This window comes from Mauremys reevesii, linkage group 16, assembly GCF_016161935.1.
Source record: "Mauremys reevesii isolate NIE-2019 linkage group 16, ASM1616193v1, whole genome shotgun sequence".
Taxonomy (NCBI): domain Eukaryota; kingdom Metazoa; phylum Chordata; order Testudines; family Geoemydidae; genus Mauremys; species Mauremys reevesii.
The window spans coordinates 9,715,722-9,734,841 of NC_052638.1; the positions used below are offsets into that span (position 1 = coordinate 9,715,722).

General features: G+C 47.9%; 1 protein-coding gene across 7 annotated transcripts in view; it reads right to left on the reverse strand.

Moving 5' to 3' along the window:
* CPNE2 (copine 2) overlaps positions 1-19,120 on the reverse strand; it is a 172,684-nt gene that overhangs the window by 63,778 nt on the left and 89,786 nt on the right. For all 7 annotated transcript variants that reach the window (XR_005588916.1, XM_039503319.1, XM_039503317.1 and 4 more), the window contains 4 exons: positions 18,857-18,928; positions 16,336-16,419; positions 4,356-4,445; positions 2,071-2,169 (listed from right to left, as the gene is read on the reverse strand). Coding sequence is in view for 6 of the 7 variants with exons in the window: in XM_039503319.1 (XP_039359253.1) it covers positions 2,071-2,169; positions 4,356-4,445; positions 16,336-16,419; positions 18,857-18,928 (345 nt within the window). In the remaining variant the exon portion in view is untranslated. The remainder of the gene's footprint in view (positions 1-2,070; positions 2,170-4,355; positions 4,446-16,335; positions 16,420-18,856; positions 18,929-19,120) is intronic.

The following is a 19,120-nucleotide window of genomic DNA, read 5'->3' on the forward strand; positions in this document are numbered from 1 at the left end:
GGGGTCGGGGGGGAGACAGAGTTTCCCAAATGACTCATAAACAGCTGTTTTAAACTATTTGGGTGGTGGCAGCAACCAGATCTAAGTTAGTAATTAAGCTTAGGGGTTCTCATGCAGGTCTCCACATCTGTACCCTAAAGTTCAGAGTGGGGGTGAAACCTATGACACCCTCCTTTAATGGCTGTCTCTAAAATTGTACTTAGATGCCAGACCCCAGACAAAGGACAGTAGGGATGCCTGTCTGAGAGAAGCTTTTAAGCACCAGGTGGAAATACCCTTCTCATTACCCTGCAGCACTGCAGTGATGGAATGGGGCGTCTTCGCTAAAACACGCACTTATATGTGCAGCAAAGCACCTTCTGGGATTTGATGCAGATGCAAGTGAATGGTCCAAGCATCGATTCTTTCCAGCCCTCAGACTATTCCCTACTGCTGTGAAGAGGGACAAAAATATGACATTTATGAGGCTAGTCCCAGTGAGAACTCGACAGCAGCAGCAGGCAGGTCAATGGGAGGTCTGGGCTTGCGCTATTCTGTATGTTCAGGTCTAGCTGTCAAAGGAGATGGATGCTCGCTGGGTGTTAGCATGTACGTGAATTACAGTCTCCGCTCTGATTCAGTCTCCCAGTGGCAGTGCAAGTTATATTAAAGCAAGGACAAAATTAAAGGAGTGAGAATCAGACCCCTTCAAAAAGCCCCAAGAGAATCAAAATGAGGAAACGCCGGCAGAGCAATACAACCGGAACACGCAGGACGCACAGGAATCTCAGCACACCAACACCCGCCCAATTCACGTGAGATCACGGCCCGAGAGCTGCGCTTCTCTGTTGGGCAGCCAACTCTGAAGCCTTCACTGGGTCTGCACAAGTCAATACACCTCTGTGCCTCGGTTTCCCCATCTGTAAGACAGGGATCATGACGCTCACCCACATCCCAGAGGAGTTTGTAGGGGAGCTGATTAAGGCCTGCACAGCACGCGGAAGGGGGATGGCCCTCAAGGAGGTGTTTCGTAGTAAGGTTACTGAAGGGAATGTGGGTTTTGTAGCTAATGCAGTGGGTTGGGAATCAGGGGAAAGCGGTTTGATTCGAAGCTCTGACAGACTCCCTGGGTGGGGTCACTGTCCTTCTCCGTTCCTCATATGGGATAATTCTTATCTTCTCCCACCCTGTCTGTCTGGTCTATTTAGATGGTGAGTTCTTTGGGGCGGGCACTGCCTCTCACTCTGTATATATCGACACTGGCACCGGAGGTGCAATGGCCAGCTCAGGTCGATATAGCTCCGCTAGCTCTGAACAATAGCGGCGTCGCCGCGGTGGTGTGAGTGGCTAGCTGGCTGACTACACACCTAGGTTCTTGACTAGGGTCCCACTCGGGGTGGCTCCCACTGCCATGGCTACCCTGCTATTTTTAGTGCATTAGCTCAATCAGAGCTAGCGCGGGTATGTCTCCTGGAGCTGGAAGTGTGGACGTACCCGATGTGCATGGACATGGCCCACACAATGAGGCCTAATCTTGGTGTGATTACAATACAAATAAATAATAACAACCCAGAACCCGCTGAAGGAAATGGGGCTCTATTATATGCCTTTATTACCTTGAACCGACTGGATTTTATGCAGCCCAATTTTTTCCCCAGGACAGGTCCATATCTAAAACAAGACCCCCAAATCTCAGTCGGGCTGGAGAAACGTTGCAGTGCCATGCTGCCACACAGCTGCAGTGTGAAATGGAGTAGCATCATCACGTCACCAGGGCTGGACACAAAGCTCAACCCCCAAGTGGCAGCGACCCCAGTTAGCCAAAGAGCACTTCCACCAGCAACAGGTTCAGAAACGAGAACAGGAGAATGTTAGAAAAAGAGGAGCCAACAGTGGCCAAGACTTTCAGAAATGACTGGTGATTCTGGGCGCCCAGACACCTTAAAAGGGCCTGATTTTCAGAGTAGGGAGGTGCTTTAGCATTGTTTTAAAGCATGGTAACAGCCACTTTTGAAACCCTTAGCCAAGGGGACCCTGGGTTCCTTCTCCCCAAACCATTGTTCTAAAACCCGGCGGTGTTTCCACACTTACCGGCAAGGTATCTTGGGCTTCACACATCTTGGCTACAGAGGTCTCGAACTCCCCAATGAAGTCGTGTCCCCCATCACTGTCGTAATCGTAACACATGACCTGGGGAAGAGGAGGGGAAGCGATCGTTCTCATGCACAGCAGAGGTGCGGGTCTTGCTCGTGGTTAGATGAGTCACGTTGCTCAACCCTTCAGATTTATCCTCTCTCTTGCTTTCCCCACTACCCCGACACTGCCTCCCGAAGGCCCTGGCTCATAATAGCCTTTCTGCCAGCCAATGAGGGCAGAGCATGGCTCTTTGGATCCTGTCAGCAACAACGCTGCCTTGACCATGAAGGCAGGGATCTCCAGAGAATGACTTTAGACGCTCCCTCCTCCGGGGCCGGGATCAGTACTTAATTTGTGCCAGGGCTGAGCCCCGGCACCTCCAGACTTGGCAGTTCATAGCCCTGGAACCTCTGGACTCGCCGCATCAGCTATGAAAGTAAAAAAATTGCTTGAGCCTCGGCACTTCTTCCATTATAAATTAAGCACCGGGCTGGGCCTATTACTAGAAATTTCCTACTAGCAGTAGGAACAGAATGAGCGCTAGTGTAGGCCAGCCTACAGCGCTTTAACCATCAGCATGTGGTCTAACCTACTCAGAACAGATTTCGATGATGTGAGGATGACACCACCACCAGGAACCAGTCCACTAGCACTGCTCCAGACTTGAAATGTCCAAAGATTCCGTTTCAGAAATGTTGTAAAAGCTTTTTATTTTCATTTTTATTGATTTTACATTATTTCACGACCTGTCAAACTGTAGTAGGGCATTATATGCACTGTCACTAATGACATCTCCTTATTTGATGTCATAGTTAAAATATTCTATTTTTTAAAACCATGACAGGCAGTTGCTACTTAGTACAGATTGAAACATCTCATCGTCTTTTCTAGATCTAAGTGTCTCCTGAGTGTGTGGTAATGAAACAGTCTGACACGGTCGCTCGCCCCTTGTGCTGATTATAAGGGCTCTTTATTATAGCAGGATTGGTAGCGTGTCACCTGTTATTAAGATCATCCAACACTTCTCATTATAAATCCCTATATCCAGTTGCTGTTAACTTTGCCAAACTTTAACCACTTGGACTGAAACTTTTAAGACTAGGTGTCTGTCTGCCTTGGGCTGAATTTTTCTGAAAATTTTCAAACAAAATGGTTCAACTGTTTCCAGAAACAAGGTTGGAGAACATGCTGGGTTCTACCTATGTTAAATTTTGGTGACCTTGTCTTTGCTTTGGACCAGGGGCTTGAAATTGACCAGGGAGGGTGGCTTTTGTGTCAGGTAAATGCCATTAGCTGCCCCTGTGAAAATCTGCCTCGGCCAAGTTATAGGTTGGCCAAGTTATAAGCCCTTGAAAAACAATAAAAATCAGACTTTGCACATGCTCAGTAGAGACTTGCTAGATCTCAGCACATTCCCCTCCAGATCTTCACCATCTTCTGCTGCCAGCAAATCGCTGTGAAACCCACTGGCAAAGCATCACATCCCCCTCTAACGCTGCTCCACTATGAACCACAACCTCCTCCTACTACCTGCTAGCAGTTACTCCATGAGCTCCACTTGCAGGTGTGTGTGGTGGCTCTAAAGGCTCCAAGCCTGCTCATGACCCATGTGGCTAGCAAATGTGATGCCACGGGCTGGAATTTCTTTGCAGTTTGCCAGGAAACATTTGCTCAGCCGCTGCAGACAGCTGATGTGACTTCAGGAGAAAAAGAGACCAGTCACCCTGGATTTATCATAGAAATGTGGCCTTGCTTCTTGGTAGCATATGAACTCCTCCTCAGTGGTTCTGGATCTGTGTTAGTTTCAGCGTCGACGCCATCTTCACCCTTCCTCCCCCGCCATCCGCCACACTGTCAGAGGCCGAGTACCATAATGCAACAAGGAGCCAGAGCAACGTAAGGGTCACTCTATGGACAAGTCTACACTACGGGGCTAAGTCGACCTAAGTTACACAACTCTAGCTAATAAAGTTACGCAACTCTAGTTAATAATGTTAATAAAGTCCACGTACCTTAGGTTGACTTATTGCAGTATCTACACCGCGCTGGGTTGACGGGAGAAACTCTCCCGTTGACTTACCGTATGCTTCTCGTTCCAGTGGAGTACTGGAGTCGACGGGAGAGTGATCGACAGTTGATTTAGCGGGTCTTCACTAGACCCACTAAGTCAGCCCCCAGTGAATCGATCACTGCACGTCAATTCTCCGGTAAGTGGAGACCAGCCCTATATTAACAGTTACCTTGATCAGCTTTTCTACATCTCCATCACAGAGTGACACTAAAGGCACAGTGAACGGCTTCCACACGGGATCCAAAGTGTACTTAATCACCTGCAGTTTGGGAAGGAAGGAAAATGGTTTGATTAGAAGGAGCCAGTGGAAGTGAAGCGTTGAACACAAAGTAAAGGCTGGATATGTGTTTTCAGTAACTTTCGACAGATAAGAACTGGCATAAGGTTGGCATAGCTCTGCTGACGTCAGAGGTGCTCCACCACATTATATGGGAGTACCATCACCCAGTCATGGTGGTTGTCACTGACACTGAGCACTGAACCATTGGTCTGGTCCGCATTGTCACTCCTTTGTTGAAATTCAGCTTAAGTGGTCTCAGAAATGGCAGTTTCTTGCTTGGAAACCTTTCCTGTTGGTCAGGACACAATTTTGTAGCATTTCATCAAAGTCTAAACCCAGGCAAACTAAAGTCTAGCACAGGGGTGGGCAAACTTTTTGGACCAAGGGCCACATCGGGGTTGCCAAACTGTATTGAGGGCCAGGTAAGGAAGGCTGTGCCTCCCCAAACAGCCTGGCATCTGCCCCCTCCCACTTTCCCGACTGCCCCCCTCAGAACCCCTGACCCATCCAACCCCCCCTGCTCCTTGTCCCTTGACCGTCCCCTCTCTGGACCCCTGCCCCTAACTGCCTCCCGGGACCCCACCCCCTATCTAATCCCCCCTCCCTGTCCCCTGACTGCCCCGACCCTATCCACCACCCCCAACCTCCGACAGGCCCCCGGGACTCCCACGCCTATCCAACCCCCCTGTTCCCCGTCCTCTGACTGCCCCCCCCCCGAACCTCCGCCCCATCCAACCACCTCCTGCTCCCTGTCCCCTGACTGCCCCCTGGGACCCGCTGCCCCTTATCCAACCCCACCCCCACCCCCTGCCCCCTTACTGGCCGGAGCCAGACACGCTGCCCAGCAGGAGTTCGCAGCCATGCTGCCCAGAGTGCAGGCAGTGTGGTGAGCTGAGGCTGCGGCGGGGGGGTGGCGGGAGGTAGCAGGAGAGGGGGCAGGCGCTAGCCTCCCTAGCTAGGAGCTCAGGGGCCGGGCCAGACAGTCCCACGGGCCATAGTTTGCCCACCTCTGGTCTAGCATCTTAGTCCTCCCCCATGGTTGACGCTGGGACTTCCAGAGTTAAGAGCATGAGCATCTATAGCAGGGGCTAAAGAACCAACTTGGAGCCTTAGGACACTCATATAGAACAAGCATTGAGGGGTGAATCATAGAAGTGTAGGGAGGAGTCCAGCCCCCTGTGCTGAGATAGGAACAAATAAATCTAGACCATCTTGGACAGATGTTTGTCCAACCTGTTCTTAAAAACGTGCAAAGATGGGGATTCCACAACCTCCCTTGGTAACCTGTCCCAGTGCTTAACTGTCCCTAGGGCTAAAAAGTTTGAAATACTCAAACTAAATCGCCCTTGCTGCAAACTACACTGATTACTTCTTGTCCTACCCTCGAGAACAGCCAATCGCTGTGAAGCATAACACACACTAAACAGTAGGCTTCACAAGCAAAGAAAACTTGCCTTCAGCCTCGCCTTTGAAAAGCTAGCAGATAAGATTAAGACTGTATTTTTCCATGTGTTTCTCTCAGGGTACGTCTACACTACGGGACTATTCCGAATTTGCATAAACCGGTTTTGTAAAACAGATTTTATAAAAATCAGTGCCGCGCCACACTATTAAATCGGTGTGGTGTGTGTCCATGGTCTGAGCTAAGCGCGATTTTCTGGGCGTTGCACTGTGGGTGGCTATCCTGTCTATCGTAGCATAGTTAGTCCTCCCCCCCCCCCTCCCCTGGCATTTCCGGTTGAGATCTGATGGGGCAAAAATCATTTCAGCGGGTGGCTCTGTGGTCAGCCTCAGCCCTCCCTCCTCCCTCCCTCCCGGCCTGACAGCTTTCGCGCCCCGCTTCTTGCTTGGTGGTGCAGGCAGCAAGCATAGCACAGGCAAGCATGGACTGCTCTGCTCCATACCGCAATATGGTTTAAACACCTTCACGAACTGACTGCAGCAGTATGCTGTGACCAGGCAGCGAACCGAGAGGAGGAAGTAGGGATCACGGCAGCGGCGATGACGAGTGATGTGACGTGGGGACACAGAGGCAGAATCAAACGCCCGGGCCGCGCGCTTTGGAGATCCTGATGGTAATGGGGGAGATCCTATCACTGATCCACTGATTGGGCCGACAACAAGCACTGACTGGTGGGACATTGTGTGTTGCAGGTGTGGGACGATTCCCAGTGGCTGCGCTTTTATGCATGCGTGGGCACGTTTCATGAACTTTGTGACTTGCCCCTGCCCCCCGCCCCCCAACGCCCTAATAGCAAGATGAGAGCAGCCCTCACAGTAGTGAGCGATAGAAGCGTGGGCTGCAGCACCAAGCTTGTACGCCCAATCAGCTACTCAGTCGGGATCAATCATGGAGTTGGAGGGCTGCTGTGTGGCAAGCAATCAAAGCAATCACTAAGCTCTGCTGCACTAGGTTGTGACAAGGGGGTGCGTGTGCAAAGCGGTGGAGGGCTTTTGGGTGGGCTTGCTGCAATGGGATTGAGATGGCTATGGCGGCCAATGGATCACCTTATCATGGGGCACCGCAGCCACAGGGGCACACCGCGTAAAACCGAAGGGGTACTTTTCAATGGTGCTGCAAGGGGTGGATGGTTTCACAAACATCCATGACATCCAGGAGGGATGGCCAGGAGGTTCATGGCGCGGCGCGTCATCAAGCACTCTCACTCTGTAGCTGCAGCTGCAGCACCAGAAAATAACAGTTGAGTCTTGTGAAATAGAAGTTGGGGATGTTGGGGACCCAGCCTACCCCCTTGATGCCATGGCTCATGAATGCTGACCATAGCCTGGCAGCAGGGACAGCATCCTGGATTGTAGAGGCTGAGCAAGTGCAGAAGTGTGGAATGGGTGCATGGTGGTGTTGGGGGTGCGGCTTGCGCTGTACTGACTCGGCGCACACGCAACAAACCTCAGTCCCCTCAATTGCCAATGTCCTATGTTTTTGTTTTGCTGTATTCTCTGTAATCTCTGTGAGGTAGGGGGGGTGGGGTGGGGTGGGAGGGAGGCCTGAGGCTGGGCACCTGGCAGCTGATTCTGGCAGAGCCAGACACCAGGGACAGGAGAGACACACAGGGCACAAGCGGAAAGCAGAGCAGCTTCAGAAAAGCCAGAGCTTCATCAATGGTGTTTGTTGATGTGTGACTGCCCCCTGAATTGATGCCCCCTCCCTTGATCTCAACTCCCCCCCCCCTTAGCCCTTCCCCCTTTAAAGTCTTCTCATTTAAAAAAAAAAAACTTTATTAATTCATTATAAGCATATTAGGAAAGTATAAAGGAAAGTTGGAGAGAGAAAAGAGGGGAGAAGGGGAGGAGGAAAAAGAGGGATGAGGAAATGCAAAAAAAAGCTGTCAGGGGGGCTGTCCTCGGGTGGAGGCTGGCGGGGGGGGGGCTGGGGGGGGTCTGGGTGAGGAGGCGCGGAGACACGGTGAGGGGGGGTGGTGAGGGAGGGCTGCAGCGAGGGCAGGTGCTTTGCTGCGGGGCTGCGCGGCACTCTGTGATCCTGAGCAGTTCTGAACACCCACAGGCGCAGGGAGCATTCCAGCCATCTCAGCCAGCAGCCCAGTTTTCCCCGCCGCCGCTGATCTTCCTGCCGCCCCTGCCACACCTCTGCTCGTCTCCCCCTCTCTCCTCCTCTCTCTCACTCCCATCCCTCCTGCCTCACACCCATCCCTCCTGTCCTTTCCTGTTCTTCCAAACCCCTCCTTCCCTCACACTCACATTCATTTCATCATCCATTGTAATCTCAATCATTCCAACATACTTCCTCTTCCTCCCTTCTCTCGCTTCTTCTTTTCCTCCTGGAGGAATCTGTAGGAGCCTTTGCCTTGGAGGAGAGGAGATGCAGATGAAAAATTTAGATTTGACAGAACAATATTTTACAGAATTTTATTTCTTTCACACTGGCACACTATTCACCTAACATGAATTTTTAACACACCATCACAGTTCATCTTAATAGTGACTGCTTGCATCTCTACAGATCTCAGGCATGCACACAGGTCAGGCATCAGGAGAGCTCAGACACAGGTCAGGCGCATCAGATTTACCTCCAGGTGTCCATGGCCAATCCAATGTGGCCTCGCCCCCCCACCTCTCCCCCCTAACGCCCTTGTACGCCCCCTCCCCCCCACCCCCCCTCCCCCCAACCCCGGCCTCCTCCAAGCTGAGCAAGCTCGAAGATCAACAGAAAAGATCATCCTCCCAGCTCCCCGCCCTCGTGCAGCGCCCTGTTTTTTGGCAAAGTTTTTTTTCCTGCTGCATTCCAGAAAAAACCCAAAAACTTGCCACCCCTCTTACAATTTAAACCAGATAACTAACTTGATGAGAACACGCTGAGATTTTGCTGAGGATAACAGAGATATGGCAGAAATACTTGAATGCGCACAGCTATGCTTGTACGCGCGCAGCTACATACATGGCATGACCTGATACTTGCCATGAATGGTGATGTAGTTGCTGCATGCATGTGGTGGGCGGTGCAGTGCCTAACTTGGGCGGAACAAGGATTGTCCTCCTTCGGAGCCTCCTTCTGGAAGATGGAGTTTTTTTCATTTGGGAGATGTCCCTGTCTACTTTTCTAAGTAACTATACTCAAACAATCTTTTCCTAAAAAATCTGTCTGCATCAATCATTAAACTAAGTCCTCTGGGCAAAAGTGCTCTTAAAAAATCAATCATCAAAAACCTGATTGCCTTCAGCACACTCACCAGAGCAGCTTCAGAGCAGGGGGCCAGGAGCAGGGTGATAAAAGGCTGATGAGGGTAATTCTCTGCTGGGAGTGAAAGGTCTGCTGTGCCTGCTGTCTTCTAGTGCTCTTCTCTTTCTTCTTCTTCTTCCCTTCTCTCTCTTCTTCCTCTTCATCTTCCCTTACAACTCCCACTCAGACATGGCAGTCAGGACATGGTACTTGTGAATCAGCCCCCTCTAAACAGGTATCTGCTTCGCATACAGGGCTTGTGCATGCAGCTCTTCCTACCTCATGTTTTGCTTCTTTTATTTTTTTCTTCTGCACTTTTGCTTCTCCTTAACTTTCTTTCTGCACTGCAGCTTCCCTGTGCTGTGGCCTTTGGCTCCTCATAGCCTTTCAATTCTTTCAAATACTTTTTCATTTACTTTTCATTTCTTCTTTTTCTATTTTTTTTCTATCTTTTCGGCATCGATCAGATCCATTTATTCTGTTAGCGGTCCATGCTCCGGCTCTTTTCGGTTGTCTCTGGTTCTGCATTTTCATTGTGCTTGATGCTGCTCAGTGGTCACCTCAGATGACAGCATTGTCAACTGTGCTGATGAGCTGTAATCGAAAAAGTGTGGAAAAGCTTTCCTGTCTACCTCCAGAGTGCATCTGTCTGGAATGCTGGGCAGCGGTGAGTCAATGCTGTCCAGAGCGGCCAGTGGTGCATGCTGTCCAGACCGAAACCCTATTCTCTGCTGTTAATACGATATTATGCCTACTCACTCGTAAAGTACCACACTAAAATTATTTTAGTTTAGAAAAAATGGGAAAGATGTTAGCGCTAACGCTCCTAAAAGGCTTCATTTAATACACCTCCCATTCCTTAAGGATACACGCACAGCAGGTTTTCGGCCATGCAGAAAGGTGAACGCTAAATACATTGTTAGTCTAAAACTAAACACTAAACACTATTTAGTCTGCTATAAATACTAGTTAGTCTAAATACTTAATGCTAAATACATTGTTAGTCTTTAAGGTGCCACCAGACTCCTCATTGTTTTTGTGGATACAGACTAACATGGCTACCCCCTGATGCTAAATACATGTGGTAGGTAATTGCCTATTTATACATGGAAGTTTTGCTTTCTCCAAAGCCATCAAGTGGCTTCTACTGCAACCAGAGCATTTTGGTTTAGTTACAATCAGGATTAGCATTGCTCCTGCAGGATAGGGTGAGCTTTGTCAGCAACTAGCAACAGGAACCAAGGACTGGCTTTTATTTTGCCATGATGGGTGATGCAGACAGTCCCTCGTTCGGGAACAGGAAAAAAACCTGACATTAAGAGCACAGTTTAATGAAGGATTTGTAAACACCTCCTACATCGGGTTGGAAAGACCAGGGGGGAACCCACACACATTAAGAATACACACTGTATGGTGCCCGTATGCTGCCAGACGCCAGGTCTTTGAGGTGGGTGTCTATGAAAGGATCAATGCTTATTTCACCACATGGCACCCACCTGGAGATTCACACCTTCTTTTAAAACATACTAACGACAGCATTATCCTACCACAGCAGGCACCTCTGTTAATAAACAGCAATGGGCTCAGACTAATAGCCAGGAACATACCAAAAGCCGCAGCCCAAAGGAACCGGCAATCGCTTTATTTCTGGTACCCCCCCGCAAAAAGAATCTAGATGTTTCTGTCATTTGGAATTCCTTTGAGAGCAGCAGTTTATTTTCAGGGCTGTTAAGTGGGACATTAATTAAGCCTCGCAAAATGTGCAGAATTTTTTCCCCTAGCCGCTTAAAGAAAATAAAGCTTCAATAGATTCTGCTGCCATGTACGGCACTATGCTTCGCAACCCATGTATTCATTTAGTCTCAGGTTTCCCAATGAAGTTTGCAGCAGATAATGAATAAACACTGCCACGTGGCCAACGACGCGTCAAATGGGACTCACTAAAACGGGAGCCAGCAAATGGAAATCAGGTTTTCCCATGGAAAATTTCAGTTTTGTAAGAGAGGTGCATTGTGTCAGCAAATTGTTCCAAAATTCCCAACCAGCTCTAATTTTCAGTTCATCTTAGGTCTGAATTGACGGCCCTGGGTTTGAAATTCTCCGTTTACCCTGGGCTTAAGCAGTCACAGGAACCGTACTGATTATTCTGCCCTTGAGTTTCGGTGCCTTGGCCAACATTTTCAAAAGCAGCCTCTGACTTTGAGTGCCCAACTTGAGACATTTTTGAGAAACACCAAATATCTGCTGCTCTGGTTGAAGTCAAGGTAAGGGGATGACTACAAGTGGTCAAAAAATTGGAAAATGTTTGTATTCCTTTTTTTAATTAAAAAAAAAATCCAAACAGCTCTCAAAAGACCAGCACAAATCACAGAGTAAAAGTATGGAGCAAGGCCTGTTTCAGATTCTTCCACCTTTTCCCTCACTCATACCATGTATTTTTCGTATAAACAGTATTTCCCTCCCCTTTCGCTAGCAACAAATCTAGAATATTAACTAGATTCCTACCCCTCAGAAGAAGAATATCAAAGTTGTGAACCCAAGTTCTGAAAAGTGAATGATAGCCTAGAATAATTAATGCTTTTCAGACTAGTCCATTTTGTCCTCTTAATTATGCATTTGATATTATGGAGTCGTACAAAAAAGTGACCCATTACACCCAAATACACAATAATATTTCAACAAACTGGCTAGTGTATGTCTGCAGCATCGGAATTAGAATGATTGGAATTAGGACAGCACAACTGCGTGTCATAGGCCATATACAGAAAATAGTGGAGATTCCCCTTTAGCTCAAATGGCTGGGTGCTTTTGTGGGAGCTGAATTCTATTTCCACTGTCATTATTAAGTTTTGAGGAGTTGTGTGATGTAGTGTAGGGACAACTGAATTACTCAGATGGTTAAAAATTGTTGTAAGATGCTCTTTCCACATTGGGGATCAATATACTAAGTTTTCAAAGCCCCTACACATACAGGCCAAATATAGGCAAAGCTATTGCATAATGAGCCATTACAGAATAGCTTCCTGTGCAGACACACTATTCTAGCAATAATGACTCTGCTAATTATTCTGAAAGAGTGTCACGGATCAGAGCATGGCCAGGCACCAGGAGAGTCAGAGCCCAGGGTCAGGGCCAGAGTCAGGAACTGGTGGGGACTGGAGCAGGGCAGGAACAAGACTGGGAACAAGGCTGGAGCAGGAGCAATCACAGCTGTGAGCGGAAGTGTAGAGCAGCCAGTGACCTGCTGCTACTGCTGAACTCCAGGGCAGACTTGTGGGCACCTTGATGCCAATCAGGCAGCCCGGCCAATGAGGTGATGCTGCTGCAGCCCAGCTGGGCTCATTTACTGGCCCGAGGACTGAGCCAGCCCAAGGATCAACTGAGGGAACTCCAGCCCACAGTTCATGACAAACAGGGCATCCACACAGGGAGCTATTCCAGAAGAGCTAAATTATACAGCAGTGGCCGTGTGTGGCAGATTGTAACCCTGAGTTCACATCCTGCAGGCAATTGTAATCGTTTTTGTACAAGGTATGCCTTGTGACGTATCGTTTGAAAACTCATAATTTGCTGCTCAGTATCGTCCTGACAACATATGTGTGGCAACACTGTATGTGAAGTTAATCTATGGTGATCTTAACACGTGTGCCAAACCCCACCGCCCTGCCCAAACCGACTGGCAAACAGCTCTGTCCCAAACAAAGGAACATGTGCTCTACTTAATTTGCACTTAAGCAGTAAACAGAGCCATCAAGCAGGAAGGGACACAAAGAAAGCTCGAACGGGTGAGGGGAAAAAAGCAGCAGGGAACATCCTTCCACTTAGACTCTTTGTCTTCCGGTGCCCAGCTGGAAATGTTTTTCAAGAGAGAGATTGAAACTAGAAAAAGGAGGGAAAAACACCTCAATACAGCCCTCTTTCTCTCCCAGCCCATCGTATTCACGGCACTGAAAGCACCAAAGGAAGCTACTCTGGGGGAAGGGATCCTGAGTGACAGGGTTTGGTCAGCAAGACTGCCGGAAGCATGTGGTAAGAAACTTTGCTTGAATCTGATATAGTTTGTTAAGTTAGGTATTAGTAAACGTCTTATCTTTATTATTCTTGAAACCATTTAGGACATTTATGCCTCATTACTTGTACTCACTTAAAATTTAGTTCTTTGTAGCTGATAAACTGGTTTTATTATTTTATCCAATATAGTGGGTTTAAACTGAAGTGTCCAGGAAACGTCACTGAGGCGGACAAATTGTGTGCATGTTATTCTCTTAAAGGAATATAACTTAAGGACTTAATATAACTTGTATTGTCCAGGAGGGTGTTGGGCAGTACAGGACATACATCTCTGGGGGGAAATCTAAGACTGGGGGTGTGTAGGGGTCACCCTGCCGTATAACCAAGGCTGGTGAGAGCCAGAGTGTAACCCAAGCGTGGCTGGCAGGCTGCAGTCACACGGGGTGGGGTTTGCAGGCTGGGAGGCTGTTTGTGAGTGGCCCAGGTGGGAGCTACTTCAGCAAGGCATTGTAAGGCACCCACGGTTGTGGGGATTAGTCTGGACTGTACCCTGGTATGTCACACTATGCCACTCGATTCCCCCACTGAACTCAATGAGGCGTAAGCACCTGCTTAAATGCTTTGCTGAATCAGGGCCTCGCTGACCATTTCCCCACAAGGACAGAAAGCCAAGCGGTGACGTTCCCTGAAAGAACTAACCTGCAATAATAGATCCTCAATTAAATCCTCAAGAGCTGAGAGAAACTGTGTCCAGTCCCGTCTTTCGGGACTATCGTCACAGCGAAGCTGTCAGTGAACTGCCCCACTTCCCTTCTTGGCTAAGTGGCAAGAGCCATGCGTACACAGCAGCCATTACCTTTGACATGAGCTCTGGGGGTGGGGAAAAGCACGCATTAAGTCTAACTTTAAAACGAGAAGATCCTTGTTGTTTCCTCCTGTGTCTCTCTCACTTCACTGTTTAGCACCGTGGTTCCAAGAGTCAAGCTGAGAGGAAGGGCTATGGCACCTCAGCAAACATCCTCTCAGCATCATTTGTCAGTGAGGACAGAGCTTCAGCACAGCTGTAGCGTACAGGTGCCCACGGGCTTGGAAAACAGCCTCAATTCCCCACGCCTAGGAGCCAGCCAGAGCTTTCATCTGTGGCCCTCTCATTAGGTTCCAAGCCATGGAGGGTCTGCAGCCACGTTCGGGGCACACAGGGGAACGTACGAACACACGCTCTCCTCCCACAGCCTTGCTGCTGCTTGTCCTTTACATGCAGAAACCCCGGCCCTCACCCACAGCCGGTACAACCAAAGAACCTTCACGTCAATGAACAGGAAATATTCCCAACGGTGACAGATGGTGTAAGGTCAGCATAGCTCCCCTGATGCTATTCAAACTCTGCCGATTTACACCAGCTGAGGATTTAACCCAAAGCATTTTGTACCTGTACAGTGCCTTTTTTTTTTTTTAAACACAAGCTGACGACGTCCAAGCACGTCCTAAGGCTGCTTGAAGGCAAGGAAGCATGATCCCCATTTTACACATGGGGAAACCGAGGCACAGAAAGGGGAGTGAACTGCCCAGGATCAGACAGAGGCAGTGGCAAAGTCAAAAATACAAACCCGTCTCCTTAGTCCAGTGCTCTAGACTCGAGACAATGGGCCAGATGCTAAGCCGGTGTGCAGTGGTGTCGCTCCACTGAAGCTGTGCTCTTTCATGCCAGCTGAGGATCTGACCCAATGCCTCCTCAATTAGCACATTTTAAGGCTAAATTAAATGGGTCCCTTACCTATTGCTGCGACCCTTGATCTGTCTTGATCACCTCTCACCAAGATCAATGTGACCAGCCTGCCTCTCCCCTCTCCAGTTTATCCAAAATCCTGCTGTTGCTCCTTCTTTTGCTGCTCCAGCTACATCATCCCTCCTTGAGTCCTTGCCTGGGCTCTTTGTTTTTACCTCGGGTTCAACCCCCCTCTCCTCCATGGCTCTACACTCTTGACCTCTCTTCCAGCTCTGCTCTCCTGCAGTCCTACGCCACCGTCCCCTCCCAATCCATTCACTTTACCGATCCTTCCTTCTTCCCCACCCTCGCTTGGATTCATTCAGACTGCCCCTGACTGCAGTGCATCCTCTCCACCTCCTTAAAACACGTTTCTTACATGAAGCCTAAGTTGGTCTCCTCTCTAACCAGGCCTCCACACCCTCCTATCTGTAGATTGTTACCCTGTGCTTGGTTTGGTGGAATTCAAGTCATAGGCTCTTTGGGCCAGGTGGAATCTCTTCTATGCAAAGTGCTGTGCATAGCTACAACACTTACATGATTAGGGTTTCTGATGTTTAGCTTTAACTGATAAATACCAATGGAACACACACCCCGCCCCTTAAAAACAAATGGAATCTGTATTTCCAATGAACACCGAGAAAACCCTGGAAATGGTGACTTGTATCTAAGGGCCTGTCCACAAGAAGCAGTAACGTGGACTACAGGGGTGGGATTTCTAAAATGCACCAACATGTTGTGCATTAATTGGACTGTGTAGACCCTGCTAGTGCACAGCCAATGTTCTCTAGTGCACTTTAACATAGTACGATTTGGAACAGTATTAAATTAAAGCATGTTCGGGAACATTACAAAGAGATTATTCATTACAGTAAAAGCTATTGTAATGAGTAATGTACAGTGCATATTACCAGTTACAGTCCATACAAAGAGAAAGCCTTGAAGAAAACCCAGTCTTTGGACATCTACACAGAAGTAAAAAATGGTTAAAAATAACCTTCACCCCCAAACCCCAGAAGCCCTAAAAATACATTGATTATAGAATCATAGAATAGCAGGACTGGAAGGGACTTTGAGAGGTCATCGAGTCCAGTCCCCTGCACTTATGGCAGGACTAAATATTATCTAGACCATCCCTGACAGGTGATTGTCCAACCTGCTCTTAAAAACCTCAATTATTTGTTTAGCTTATTTGCTTGAACTCTGACCACCACCAACTCTCCCACTTTCCAAGTCAAACAGTCTCAGCTGGACATGGGTAGGCAAAGAAATGGACTTTCAACAAGGTCCACCTGTCCTCTCCCCTCTGATCAGGGATACTATCAGAAAAAAGGTTAAGGACAAAAAGGTACCAAGTGGCTAACCTAAAACCTCAAATACTAGTCACTACCACTCACCTCCGTTCTGTGGACCAGCATCCATTTCCCATCGTCGCCTGGTTTATAAAACTCTAGAAATGGGTCGGACTTTCCAAACAGGTCCTGTGGAAAAATGCAACATGGGTTAGACAATTATTTCCATTCAACTGTACGATGCTCAATCACGGGACACCCTGCAAAAGGAAAATGACCCTCTTCACTATAAGTTAGAGGACTTCATAGTCCTAGTTGTCTTCTGCTGAGGCGGGGAAGAATATAACACAGAATTAAAGTGACAATACATGGTTATTAAACATCCCCTAGCAAGTTTTACAAGATTAACTGATAGGATTAGTAATAAGCACCTAGAATGGGAGCACAGATAGAAAAGAGACTGGTCTTGTATTTATTTTGACCTGCACATTGTAAGTATTAAGGGTGTGGTTTTCAAAAGCTCTTGGCGTTAGTCTGACGCTGCTCCTATTTGAAGTCAGTGATAAAACTCCAGTGATGTGATGGGTGCATTGTTACAGCAAAGCCCTCTTGAAATGCACACCCTAAACTCTTAGGGCTTGTCTACAGAAGTGTGGACACATTTGTAGCACTTTCAAATTTCTAGCAATTTAGGTTGTCCCTGGGAGGCAGCTAAACTGACAATAGACAGGTGTAAATCAATTTAAGGGTACGTCTACACTACCCACCGGATCGGCGGGTAGCGATCGATGTATCGGGGATCGATTTATCATGTGTAGTGTAGACGCAATAAATCGATCCCCGATCACTCTCCCGTTGACTGCTGAACTCCAGCTGGGTGAGAGGCAGAAGCAAAGTCAACAGGGGAGCGGCGGCCGTTGATCCCGCACCGTGAGGACACAAAGTAAGTGATTCTAAGTCGATCTAAGATACGTCAACTTCAGCTATGCTATTCTCGTAGCTGAAGTTGCGTATCTTAGATCGATTCCTCCCCCCCACCCCAGTGTAGATCAGGCCTAAGAGTGTCCACACACCATGTTGCATCTCTTTAATTAAACTGGTTTAAAGTCCCACCTTCAGTTCAACAACTCTGTTTAGACCAGACCCTAGTACAGGAGGTGGAGTACCTACGCTGATGGGAGAAGCTCTCCTGTTGGCGTAGGTAGCGTCTACATGAAGTGCTACAGTGCTGTAAGTGTAGACTAGCCCTGACATTGTTAGAGACGCCACTCAAACAACGAGTAACACTGGCTATCGGAAGAAGGTCTCCAAGCCCCACATTTTCAAAGCACAGGGAGAGGGTCTGTCTTTATGAAAGAGCTCACAATCTTTATTGGGAACCGTGAAGCTAAAATTCCGTGCAACCCTGAAGACTTACAAGGCAGAGGTATATTTATGAAGCGCTACATTAAATTCTGGCAGCCAAACAAGCCTGCAGGTAACTATTTTACCCAGAAGCCCAGAGAAATGCATAAATTCAACAAATGCAACCACATTAACCAAGTACAAATGGACCCTGCAACATCCTAAATGCCTATCTCCAGCACGGTAAATTGTTCCAGTAGAAAAACTGCACAAGTCTAGAGTTTTTCCATGCACAATTTCACATTCACAGTTCTAACAGCAACATGCTGAGTGGGTTCTATAGAGAATATGCATCCCGCATGCAACGGAAAACCCTGTAGCTGAGTTCAGGTTTAGAAAAACGTCCCGGAATGAAAAGATATACACAGCAATAAGGAGTGAACAGAGCAAACCCTTTATGGTTTCCCTAGAGCAAACCACATCAGCCTTGACAGACAGATCATGTAATAATCAGAGACATGCTGACTCTGCTCCAGCCAATGCTGTTTGTTGTTAACTTTCACTCTATTTTCAGATCCCCCCGATAAAGAGCCGCTTGTTTCCTGCCAGTTTATAGACACACACTCTCTATGTATGCAGAGAGATTATTCTTAGGTGCACTCACACCGGGCACAGGGAACCATATTGGCACCGTTAGTTACAGCCAAGACCCACAATTTAATCCCTGAGCAGTCCACCTCCCATCAATGGCATCACTTGTGGAGTAAGGCACTACTCAGTGAGTAAAGGGATCAGACTCTGACCCTGAGTGGTGAGTGAAAACAAGTTTGATGCTTTATAGCCTCAAAAGACAAAACACTCAACAAAGCTGATGGAAAGAGGAAGGAAAGCGGCAGCAGCAACAAGACATGAGCGAATCATAGGACTGGAAGGGAGCTCGAGAGGTCATCTAGTCCAGTCTCAGTCCAGTCCCTGGACTGATCCCAGGGTCCCAGCTCCACTCCACAACAGATCTCAAAGCAATTTACAAAGGAAATCCATATCCCCATTTTACAGATGGGGAAACTGAGGCACAGGGAGACAAAATGCCTTGCCCCAGTACCCAGCAGGCCAATGATAGAGATGGAATAGGACCACAGGTCTATTGTGTCCCAGTCCAATGCTCTATCCATTTTTTAGGTTCTCATGAGTCACTGATACTTTTACAAGTAATGATTTTCAGGATCCCATAGCTGATAAAGAGGTTTAACGTTTGCATGTTGAGAATAAAACACCCACACACCTTTTTATCCAGTTTTCTGCCAGCCATGCTCAGAGTGATCACTCTGTTATCTGACAGCTCTTGGGCAGCTATCTGAAAGACAAGAGAAAGTTTTATTCATTTTTAGAATGAAAATTAAATTCACTGATTAACTGCACAAGAGATTCCAAAGCCCAAAGTACGAGAGAGCACGTAGTTTGTTTAATCGTTCACTATTTAAAATGAGATGTGTCACTACAAGCTGCACAAGACCTGTTCTCAAATAAACTCATTACATAACCTAAA